Source organism: Lepidochelys olivacea (assembly GCF_965140295.1).
Source record: "Lepidochelys olivacea isolate rLepOli2 genome assembly, chromosome: 1".
NCBI classification, from domain to species: domain Eukaryota; kingdom Metazoa; phylum Chordata; order Testudines; family Cheloniidae; genus Lepidochelys; species Lepidochelys olivacea.
In genome coordinates this window covers 49971652-49984373 of record NC_140411.1, presented here as the reverse complement: position 1 = coordinate 49984373, position 12722 = coordinate 49971652, and the positions used below count along the sequence as shown (strand labels likewise).

Genomic DNA, 12722 nt, shown 5'->3' with positions numbered 1-12722 from the left:
AAAGCTTCTCTGATGCGTACCGCGCCCTCCTGAGCTCTTCTAACCGCCCTGGTGTCTGGCTGCGCGTAACCAGCAGCCAGGCGATTTGCCTCAATCTCCCACCCCGCCATAAACGTCTCCCCCTTACTCTCACAGATATTGTGGAGCACACAGCAAGCAGTAATAACAGTGGGAATATTGGTTTCGCTGAGGTCTAAGCGAGTCAGTAAACTGCGCCAGCGCGCCTTTAAACGTCCAAATGCACATTCTACCACCATTCTGCACTTGCTCAGCCTGTAGTTGAACAGCTCCTGACCACTGTCCAGGCTGCCTGTGTACGGCTTCATGAGCCATGGCATTAAGGGGTAGGCTGGGTCCCCAAGGATACATATAGGCATTTCAACATCCCCAACAGTTATTTTCTGGTCTGGGAAGAAAGTCCCTTCCTGCAGCTTTTGAAACAGACCAGAGTTCCTGAAGATGCGAGCGTCATGCACCTTTCCCGGCCATCCCACGTTGATGTTGGTGAAACGTCCCTTGTGATCCACCAGAGCTTGCAGCACTATCGAAAAGTACCCCTTGCGGTTTATGTACTCGGCGGCTTGGTGCTCCGGTGCCAAGATAGGGATATGGGTTCCGTCTATAGCCCCACCACAGTTAGGGAATCCCATTGCAGCAAAGCCATCCACTATGACCTGCACATTTCCCAGGGTCACTACCCTTGATATCAGCAGATCTTTGATTGCGTGAGCTACTTGCATCACAGCAGCCCCCACAGTAGATTTGCCCACTCCAAATTGATTCCCAACTGACCGGTAGCTGTCTGGCGTTGCAAGCTTCCACAGGGCTATCGCCACTCGCTTCTCAACTGTGAGGGCTGCTCTCATCCTGGTATTCATGCGCTTCAGGGCAGGGGAAAGCAAGTCACAAAGTTCCATGAAAGTGCCCTTACGCATGCGAAAGTTTCGCAGCCACTGGGAATCGTCCCAGACCTGCAACACTATGCGGTCCCACCAGTCTGTGCTTGTTTCCCGAGCCCAGAATCGGCGTTCCACAGCATGAACCTGCCCCATTAGCACCATGATGCATGCATTGGCAGGGCCCATGCTTTCAGAGAAATCTGTGTCCATGTCCTGATCACTCACGGGACCGCGCTGACGTCGCCTCCTCGCCCGGTATCGCGTTGCCATGTTCTGGTGCTGCATATACTGCTGGATAATGCGTGTGGTGGTTGATGTGCTCCTAATTGCCAAAATGAGCTCAGCGGCCTCCATGCTTGCCTTGGTATGGCGTCCGCACAGAAAGAAGGCGCGGAACGATTGTCTGCCGTTGCTCTGACGGAGGGAGGGGCGACTGATGACACGGCTTACAGGGTTGGCTTCAGGGAGCTAAAATCAACAAAGGGTGTGCCTGTACATCAAGGAGTATTTCAGGCAGGACTGCACGGAGGGTTCCAATAAGAAATGGTGCACCAAAGTTATCGTTGTTATTGGAACAAGAAGGTTAGCCTGGCCTCTGATTGATACATGGCTAGATTAACCTCGCTGCGCCTTCTCTGTGACTGACTGCAGTGTGATCTAGACAGGGGAGGAGGAAAATGAGTACAAAACAAATCTGGTCTATTTCTGGTTCTGACCCACTCCATCTATCCTTTACATCTTTGGCTGGCAGCAGACAAAAAAGGCGCGAAATGATTGCCCTTGCTTTCACGGGGGGAGGGAGGGTGGGAACGGGGTCCTGACGATATGTACCCAGAACCACCCGCGACAATGTTTTAGCCCCATCAGGCATTGGGATATCAACCCAGAATTCCAATGGGCAGCGGAGACTGCGGGAACTGTGGGATAGCTACCCACAGTGCAACGCTCCAGAAGTCGACGCTTGCCTCGGTACTGTGGAAGCGCTCCGCCGAGTTAATGCACTTAATGCACTTAGAGCATTTTCTGTGGGGACACACACACTCGAATATATAAAACCGATTTAAAAAAAAACCGACTTCTATAAATTCGACCTAATTTCGTAGTGTAGACATACCCTGAAATTCTCCCTTCATTCTCTGTTACTCAGGGAGATGGGACAAGTGACTGAAACACATGCAGAACCCCCCCAGAAAACAGATCATTCACAGAGAGGTAGACTGGAAACAGTGGCCCTAAAAACCAAGCCCCAAACAGGGGTATCCCATCCCCTCCGAAACAAGGGGAGCTCCCCGCTTCCCAGTTAAGGACCCCCCAAAAAGGGGGGTCCGCACCCTACTAATAATGTCCCTTGCATGTGCCCGCCTGTCATGTCACCCCCAATGCAGGGGTCTCCTTGTGACTCATCAATGTACAAGGCATCACCCACGTAAGAGTCACCACCCCAGGAGAGACCTTCTCCCCAGCCTGCCCTGGTCCGCCACGCTCAAGCAGCATCTGCCGGCGCTTCTCTGCAGACCTTTCCCGGGCGGCCCCACGCCTGAGCTGTGGCGGAAGGGCCGCCCGCGGGGCATTCTGGGCGTTGTAGTTCTAAGACCAGGCAGGGCTGCACTACAAGCCCCACACCAGGCGGCGTTCACCCCGGCGTGGCTGCTGAGGTTGCTCACGCCATATTGAGAGCGAAGCGCAATAGGAACTCCCCTCCCCCAACTGCCCGGGACTGCGCTGCTGCGAGCCGGAGGCCAGGCTAGGGCGCGGAAGGCTGTTGCTGTCTCTGCCTGGAGGTTGGTCCCTTCACCCAGCCGTGGTGATGATGAGAGGGGGGCGGCCGGTGCCGGGCGCCTCCCCCGCGTGTGAGAGGGCGCTCGAGGGTGGGTTCCCCCGAGAGCCCTGCCGGGTGGGGAGCGGGAACGGGGTGGGCCGTACAGTGCTGGTCGGGCCCCAGTGCGGGAGAAACCGAGGCAGCAGCAACACCCCCAGCCCAGACAGACCCTGTCACACACACACACACACACACACAGCAGCACCCCCAGCCCAGACAGAGCCTGCTGTCACACACACACACACCAACAGCCCCAGCCCAGACAGAGCCTGCTGTCACACACACACACACACAGCAACAGCCCCAGCCCAGACAGGGCCTGCTGACACACACACACACAGCAACAGCCCCAGCCCAGACAGGGCCTGCTCTCTCTCTCTCTCACACACACACAGCAACACCCCCAGTCCAGACAGAGCCTGCTCACACACACCCACAGCCCGCACAGAGCCTGCTGTCATACACACACAGTAACACCCGCACCCCAAGCCCAGAGAGAGCCTGCTGCCACACACACACAGTAATACCTCCAGCCAAGAGGGAGATAGACACGTATGGCAACACCCGCCAGCCCAGAGAAAGGTTGTCTCACACACACAGCAGCACCCCTCCAGCCCAGAAAGAGTCTGTCTCACACACACAGCAACACCTCTCCAGCCCAGAGGGAGAGAGACTGTCACACACACAACACCCCTAACCCACAGAGAGTGCAAGCGGTGGACACACACAACAACATGCACCCGTGCACAGAGGGAGAGACTGTGTCACACACACAGCAACACCCCCTACAACCCACCCCAGAGAGAGGGAAGAGACTGCGACACACATCATTACCCCCAACTCACCGCAGAGAGAGATTGTCTTATGCCCACAGCAACACTTCCTACCCTAGAGAGAGGGGCGAGACTGACACACAGTAATACTTCTTACCCAACGCTCCACTCCACAGAGAGAGGGGAGAGACTGGTACAAACATCAACACCCCCCCAACCCACTTCAGAGAGAGGGGAGAGACTGTGACAAACACAACAATAGCCTGCACTCTACCTGGAGAGAGTAACATCCTCCATCCTAGCCCTAGAGACAAGGGGAGGTAGTTTATAACACAGAGCAACATTCCCTGTGTCATGCTTGAAGTTGGGGGTTGCGGCATGGGTGACAATTGGGGAGACAAAGATGTGTGTGTACATATCTATAAATACACACCTATATACATATATACACATACAGCCTAACAATATCTGCATCCCAAGAGAGGAGAGACATTTCTTCCCTTCCCAGTCCAATCTTATCCCCAGAGTAACTCACAACGCAGAAAACAGCAAAGTTCTCTTCCCACCCTTTGAGATGGAAGAGACTAATATGCACATAGCAAAATTATTCTTATTTCCATTTTGGGGTGGCAGGTAGAGGCTAACCTTCCTCACATACAGCAAAACTTTTTTCTGCAAATGGAAGGTGAGACTATAAAAACTACTTAAAATTTCATGTTTAGATAAGGGAATCTGACTCTCCTGCAAATTGGAGAGTTCTCTTTAATTTTATTATAGTTCAGTTATTGGATTCCTGTCACTTTCCAGAGTTCAGAAGTTTAATAAGTTACAGACAATAGTAGAATTAACCCTCTAGTAGGAACTCGAAACTGGAAATTGTCTGTTATCCACAGTCTTGTCTGATGCATTTATCGCTTTATTTCATGCCAAAAAAATAGCATATGTCTTGTCTTTTGAAAGGCAGTTGATATTGCATTCTTTATATACCTCTGGAATGCCATGAAAGACCATGTATTTTTGGGTTAGGTAACTTAGTATGTAGGTGACTGGATGACACTCAGAGTGATAATGGTGGCCTTTGGAGACTACTGCCTGTCGTACTGACCAATATTGTGTCACTATTTCCTTGTGCCCTTCCATCTGTCTGTATCCATATGTTGTCCCTTGTCTTGTACTTAGACTGTAAGCTCTTTGAGGAAAGGTCAGTCTTTTTGTTCTCCATTTGTACAGTGGCCTTTTACAGTGAGGTCCTGGTCCATGGCTGGGACTCCTAGGTGATATGGTAATACAACTAATAATAGATTATAACTTTAATTTTTAAATCTGATCTAGTTTATTATTGATTAATAACTGGCATCTAACAGGTGTTTGTTTGGTGGGCTATGAGTTGGATTAGTCTAGTGCATATCATAGAAATTACATCACGGTGGCTCTAAGTAACATTTTGTTGGCAGTCTGAGTAGAAAGGTCAAGCATTAACTGAGCACAGACATTTGGTTATCTAATTCTTAGGAGCAATCCCTGTAGAAAAAGGACTGAAGCTTGTTGGCAAGGATGTAAGTAATTGTATTGCTAATGCCCATACTGAACCTGCCCTGTGGATAACTAGAGAATTCCAGTATTCAGGCTGCTGATCTAATTTATTTCTGAAACACTAAATTCACTTTTAAAAAATAGCTTAGCACAGATAGTAAATTGCTAATATTGTCACTGAAAGATGAGAAAAGCTCTGCACTAAAATAGTTGTTATATTACCTACTGAAATAGGTAACTTTTATTTAAAGCCAAAACTACATTAGCCTATAGTGGATGCTTTCTTTGATGAAATGAATAACTAACTTATTTTAGTTGTGAAAGTAGATAAACTTTGATGTTACAAATTACAGCTTAGAATAACTTGTAATTTTGCATAATGTATTCTAAAGGTGTATGTACTGTTAATATTCTTGCTTTTTTTCTTTAAGATGCTTCATGCCGAATGTAAAGTAAGGCCTTTGGAATGTCAAGATGAAATTACAATTGAACCATGTTCTAAAAAAATGAAATCAACAGAAGAAGCTCATGATAAATCCTGTGATGATAGTTTCCAGGGATCTCATATGAAAACAGACACTGAGAGAATAAACAATGAATGGATACCTTTATGCATCTCTGATGACCAAGGAAAACAGGAAGTGCAGCAGAAAGAGAATGAAAATACAAATGTCTTAGAAACATCCAGTGAAGAATTCCCTTGTAATAGGCCAAGGATTATTGAGTCTACTCATTCAACGATCATGCAGAGTGTAAATCTTGCAATAAAAGACACTGAGGTTACAGAAAATAAATGCCCTTTCATTACTGAAAAAGGTGATGACGCTAATATTAAAGAAACTAGCAATAAATCATTCACAGTAAAGGCTGAAGAATATGGTACAAGCAGAGTATTTATTGGGCCCATTTACAGACCTGTGGAGGAGAACAAACAGGATGAAACCAGGAATTTCACTAAATTTAGGGCAGGCAGAGAGGAACAAAATGCTGTACTTGACAACAAAATTGACAAAGAGGAAGGAAAGAAAATTCAGACTCTCTCTTGTGATGTATCAGAAATAGATGATGAATTGTGCCAATTTTATAAAGAAATTCAGCAGCTTGAAAGTGATAAAGATGAGTTAGAAGGTCACTTACAGGAAAAAGAAACTAAATCATCTCAGGAACAATTTATACCATGTAATAAATACAGTCAGTCATCTCACGAGGATGAACAAGATACCTGGTACAGTAGAACACAATCATATTATGACAATGAACAATGTTTCTATAATGAACCAAGTGGCCAGAAGACAGGCAGTGAACCAAAATGTTTTGACAATGAAACAAATGGCTGGAGAACTGAGAATCATTTTAATTGGCAGGCGGAGTCTAAATTCTGGAATCATTCAGTCCCTCAGTTTAGGCCTGGATGGCAGCCAACTCCAACACTATCTTTCATAATGCCTCAGGGTCCTCTTCCTCCTAGGTTCAACCATCATTTAGATGTTCAAACTCTTAATTCCCCACCACATCAACCAGATACTCTCCATTCTCAGAATGATGGACCTCCTCACAAGAATTATGTGGGTTACTATGGAAATAGTGGCAGTGCTAACAGGAGCTGTCCATTGTTTGATCAGAATAATAGTTATGCTGGTCATATTGATATCCATAGTACGCAAGTCTCCAGAAATGGATATAGCGACCAGGATGGATGCATGAATAATGGTTTCTGTGAAACAAGAAAAGAGTGTTGGAAAGATCCTAGAACTTACCAGATAGAGGGAATACACAGTTTTAATTTTCAGCAGTTTTCAGAAGACAAGTTACGTAGGTTGCAGAAATTACTTCTAATTTTAAGAGGTCTTCCTGGCTCAGGGAAAACAACACTGTCTCGGTAAGTATATGTTGAAATAATTAAAAAAAATAGAAGTCTGCTAGTTTGTTCTTGTTTTAGGTCCTGATCCTGTAAAGATTTACACAAGTAGTATTTTTGAAGTCAGTGGGACTACTCATATGTATAAGTCTTCAGAATTGAGGCCCTATTTGTTACATGGTGAAGGGGTACAGTTGTGAATATTGGAAATATTGGTCACTTCATTGTTAGCTGTTCTTTTGGTCTTTTTCAGTAAGAATGCTGATGATCACAGAAAGCTGTTTTATATTTGTTTTAAAAATATTTTTTTTCTTCTATCCAGTGACTCATGCATTCTTCCATGCTGACTCCTGAAACTCCAAATGCTTCTAATATGAAAGTTAGCCACCCTCTGGTCTTTCAAATTCCTTCCTTAAAATGTCTTCTTCCAAGTCTACTAATATTCATTTAAATTAGAAGTGCTCTTATATGCCAATAAAATAAACTTTAATGGGACACTATCAGCTTAAAAAATCTCATTCATATGAATGTTTTACATTTTCTATTATTATTTAATTTTACTAATAACACTTAAGATTAGTAGAAGTGAAAGAGACTAGAGAGAGAGAGAGCACCTCTTGTTTTCGGTGTGTTTCATTTGTGAGTAATTAATTTAATAAAACTTTGTTTATAGTCACTTTCACTGTTTTTCCAGTGTAGTCATTCAGTTTCTACATTTGGTGAAGGCCTTTCCCACAACAAAAGGGGGTAGAAAAGTTTTTTAAAGGAAGGTATGCTAGTTAAACTATAGAAATTCTCAGGGACTCAAGTCTGGTATGAACTGACACCACTTTTAATTTTTTTAAAATTATTTTAATTAACTAGTTTTCAAGTACATAGTGTCTTACAACATTCTATGACAATGTGCCTGCCATCAAAGAGCATAGTTTATGAATCTGTCACATCAAAAAAACCTATATAAAGGGAACTTTTGAGTCAGTAGTTTCACTCAATTTAATAAAATCACCAGAAACAACACTTCCTGCATGATTTAAAGGAGCTTACCCTGTTAAATAGATTTGATTATCATATTACTGCATAATATTTCTTGGAACAAAAAAAAGCTCACGGTTGTAATAATTAGCATTTGTTTTTGATTTGTAAATACGCAAAAACTTCCTTTAATACTATATTTTTCTTTTCTTCTTCTAAAGGGGGAAAAAAACAATATTAAGCTTGCTAAGTCAAGCACTAAAAAGTTAGGAAATGCCAGAATTAAGTTTGTCTTAATTTGAGCCCCCTTGTGCATATGCATTGCGTAGAAAAGACCCTGTTCACTTAATGAGCAGCTATTTGATATTTTGTTTCCTATGCTTTTCTTACTGTATCTTATTCAAACCCTGCTCCAAAGACAGAATTGTTAATTTCTTAATAAGCTTTTTATGGCATTTGATGCTATAGTATATGAGTGCTTCACACACATTAATTTGCAAAAAGAAAAGGAGTACTTGTGGCACCTTAGAGACTAACCAATTTATTTGAGCATGAGCTTTCGTGAGCTACAGCTCACTTCATCGGATGCATGCCGTGGAAACTGCAGCAGACTTTATTTATACACAGAGAATATGAAAAAATACCTCCTCCCACCCCACTGTCCTGCTGGTAATAGCTTATCTAAAGTGATCATCAGGTGGGCCATTTCCAGCACAAATCCAGGTTTTCTCACCCTCCACCCCCCCCCCCCCCCACAAATTCACTCTCCTGCTGGTGATAGCCCATCCAAAGTGACAACTCTTTACACAATGTGCATGATAATAAAATTGGGCCATTTCCTACACAAATCCAGGTTCTCTCACCCCCTCGCCCCCCTCCCAAAAACCACACACACAAACTCACTATCCTGCTGGTAAAGCGATGAAGTGAGCTGTAGCTCACGAAAGCTCATGCTCAAATAAATTGGTTAGTCTCTAAGGTGCCACAAGTACTCCTTTTCTTTTTGCGAATACAGACTAACACGGCTGTTACTCTGAAACAACACATTAATTTGTTTTCACAACACCCCTATTAGATGACGTGGTTTTATTTTCCCAATGTTACATATGGGTAGCTGAGACACAGATACTTTAAGGTCAAAAGTATCAACTAACTTTGGATGCCCAACTTGAGACACCTAGGACCTGATTATTTCAGAGCACTTAACTTTGTACGTTCAAAGAACAGCTTCCAGTGATTTTATTTGCAGTTGGGAGTGCTCAGTATGTCTGTAGATTAGACCCAAGGGTCTCAAGTCAGGCATCTAGAAAATGTGGGACACGCAATTAGTGACCATCTGTAAAAAGTTTGGTTTATGTGAAGCTTGGCAAATCCACACAGGAACTTGTTGGCAGAGGCAAGGGTAGAATCCAGTTCTCCAAGGCAGCATTCAGCTGCTTTAACTATGCTACAATTCTTTCTATTCTTGCAGTTCCCTGTCTCATTCACTACACACCTTTCAATTTCTGCAACAAAGAGTAAGGGCAGACAACAGCTCTTTTAGTTCACAACCCTAATTCATTCCCAGAGTAAGTCCATCCTGTGCTCTGAAAGAGGCATGGGTCCTGTGGAAAAAATAGTCTGTGATCATGTAATTAAAGACTGAATCCTTAATAACATTTTAAATGTAGATTTTTGAGTGTAATTTCCTAGATTTTTTGAAAAACAAAGTGAACAAACAGAAATTTCATCATGTAACATCATATTAACACCCACCCGATTCATCAGCAGGGATGGAACCTTTGGATCTACTACACAGATCTATGCCATTTGAGCTAATGGAGTAACTGGTAGAAATAGTAGGTTGTCATCCTCTTTGCAGACCAGCACTACACGATACTGAGATGCACACTTTGCCCAGGGGATTTCATAGATATATACAGAAATCAGAGAAATGTCTGGAGGGGAATGTGGTCTAGTAGGCAAGGACTTTTCTGCTCATTCCCTCAAAGTTTGACCCCTTCTGCCTCATCCCCTTCAAGCTGTCCCAGTCCTATCTGTTTCCCACCCCATTCCCCTCATCCAAGTCCCAGTCTCTACTCCTCAATCTCCTCTACTCCTCAATCCCGGTCACCACCTCCTGACTCCCTCTCCCAGTTTTCCTCTCCCAGACTCCTTGCCAACCCATTTCCAATTCCCCCCAAACCCCATCAGCTCCTCGTTGCCAGTTTCCTTGCCTGGCCATTCCCATCCCTCCTTCTCCCCCTCTACTCCTTGTTTGATATGTCTTTCTCCCCACCCACTTTTTCCATTTCCCCTGGCTCCCAGTTCTAGTTTACCTCCTCGGTCTCCTTATCCAATCTCATTCCACACCCCGGCTCCTGGCTCTTTGCTCAGCCAGACCCAATTCTCTCCCCATTCCCTGCCTCCTCATCAAATCTTTCTCCCTCACTTCCTTCTGCCCTTTCTAATGGTTCCAAGTCTCATTGCCCAGCTAGTCCCAATTCCTCCTCCTTGCTCCCTGCCTGGTCCTCATCTAATTTCAGTTTTCTCCCCCACCCCCTTGGGAACTGGCTCCCAGATCCAACCCCCCATTTCCCACCTTGGCTCCCATTCCTAGTCCCTTTGCCCAGCCAGTCTCTTCCCCTCCCCCCTGCTACTTGTCTGTTTGCTCCCTAATCCCCTCCTCAACTCTTGTCCCCTCTGCATCTGAATCAGGCAGCTTCTTCTTCCATGCTGCCTGGGACCAAAACCACAGGATTGACATGCTTCCTGCTCTTGCTGACAGCAGCCCGGAGAAACAATTGTGGGGGAAGTACTTGCTCAGTACAGATGGAATCTTCTGGGATTTTAGCTATGCTAGCAAGTGTCTGCTGAATATATGTGAACTGACTTTTTTTTTCCAAAGGTTTATAACTTGGCCAGATTTGGGTTTTTATGAGGATGGCATATGGCCCACCTTTGGCATTAAGGTTACCCCCTGCCAAATTTTAAGTCCCTGCTTCAAAGCATGAGGGCACTAGAACTTCTCAGAGAAAAGGTTGCCAGAATTGCCACTCTTAGGTCAACAGAAAGGCTTCAAAAACAGACTCCAAGGAGAAACTGCTGAGCTTGAATTAATATAATTGAATTGAGTAAGCTCATCTTAATTAATTAGCCTCTTACAGTTTGTATGGCAACTTCCACCTTCTCTATGTATGTATGTATAGATCTTCTTAGTACTATATGACCCATTCCATGCATCTGATGAAGTGGGCTGTAGCCCACGAAAGCTTATGGTCTAATAAATTTGTTAGTCTAGTCTAAGGTGCCACAAGTACTCCTGTTCTTTTAGCGGATACAGACTAACGTGGCTTCTACTCTGAAATCTATTATTTAACAGTGATTAAAACTGTGATTAGTCTCAATTAATTTTTTTTTAGTTAATCGCATGAGTTAACTGTGATTAATCAACAACCCTAATTTTAATTTATATGTTATGACTGTTTTAATTGTGCTGTATTCAGAGTTTTGGCTGGGGGTAACCAATATATGGAAAATAAAATAATTTATTGTGTTTCTGGGATTGCAGGACCTCTGTGCCATTGTCAATGTTGACTTTAGCAAATAGGAGAATACAGCAGAATGTGCTGGATATGTGTCAGTACAACATAAAATGCTATGTAAATTGTACATAACAATGACACTGTAAAATTTAAAATAAAACTGAAGGCCCCACATTTAGCCTTGCAGAGAGACTTGTTGAAGTCATTGGGGCTCCTCAGAGGTGCATGAATATGGCTATATGCAGCCAGTTGGTGGATTGTGGCCTAGTTATCTATGACCTGTTTCATTAAGGTAGGTACTTTATCTTAAGATAGGAGAAATTTTTGTTTGTAAGAATCTACTGAATTGTCAGTTATTGCTTGGGGAGAATAGCTACACCTGAAGTATGTGTGTTTTATACAGTAGGTGAATAATATGGAAGCTGGATCTCATTGCCAAATGCAGAATTATCTTGCGCTGAATAAGAAAATCAGCTACTTGTCTGAAATCATGGCTTCCTGACTTGGAATGTAGTATCTGTAGAAGAAAGATTTTAGGGGGGTGGAAATGAAGTGCTGTCAGGCATGGGCAAAACTCACTATTTACCTTGAAGTTGTTAAAAAGGTATCAGTACTATGAGCTTTATTTGCTCAGGAGGAAACTTGTGTTCAAATTCTTATACATTTAAAATGTCATAAATTGTATTACATAAACATCTTTATCAATATGTGTAACCCTATCTATAGGGGTGGGGGAAGAAAAATAAATTGGTTAGTCTCTAAGGTGCCACTAGTACTCCTTTTCTTTTTGCGAATACAGACTAACACGGCTGCTACTCCGAAACCATTCTTAGCACAGTCTTGATCATACTACTTGCAACTTGGATCATTAGTATCTTTTGGACTTCATTATTCTTAATGCCATTATAAATTGCTATAAATGCATAAGTAATATAAATTATACACAGATTAGGTAAAAAGAAAAGGAGTACTTTTGGCACCTTAGAGACTAACAAATTTATTTGAGCATTAGCTTTCGGGAACTACAGCTGTAGCTTTTCTTTTTGCGGATACAGACTAACACGGCTGCTACTCTGAAACAGATTAGGTACTGTGTTATGAGCTTTATCTTCATGATTGATCTGGCGGAGTGGGGTGTCAGATTCCTTCTGTGGTTGAATTTTTAATGAAGATGTGTGGTTTTGTGACTGGTCTACAATGTTAGATTATATACTACTTATTTCAGAGTAACAGCCGTGTTAGTCTGTATTCGCAAAAAGAGAAGGAGTACTTGTGGCACCTTAGAGACTAACCAATTTATTTGAGCATGAGCTTTCGTGAGCTACAGCTCACTTCATCAGATGC

General features: G+C 43.6%; 1 protein-coding gene across 6 annotated transcripts in view; it reads left to right on the top strand.

Moving 5' to 3' along the window:
- The first annotated feature begins 2545 nt into the window (after positions 1-2545).
- LOC311514312 (NEDD4-binding protein 2-like 2) overlaps positions 2546-12722 on the top strand; it is a 107608-nt gene continuing 97431 nt past the window's right edge. For 5 of the 6 annotated variants that reach the window (XR_014709868.1, XM_084616811.1, XM_084616815.1 and 2 more), the window contains exons 1-2: positions 2546-2680; positions 5456-6903. Coding sequence is in view for 4 of the 6 variants with exons in the window: in XM_084616811.1 (XP_084472937.1) it covers positions 5456-6903 (1448 nt within the window). In the remaining 2 variants the exon portion in view is untranslated. Of the gene's footprint in view, positions 2681-5455; positions 6904-12722 lie in introns of those variants that run through there. The other variant, XM_084616812.1, reaches the window with a different exon arrangement.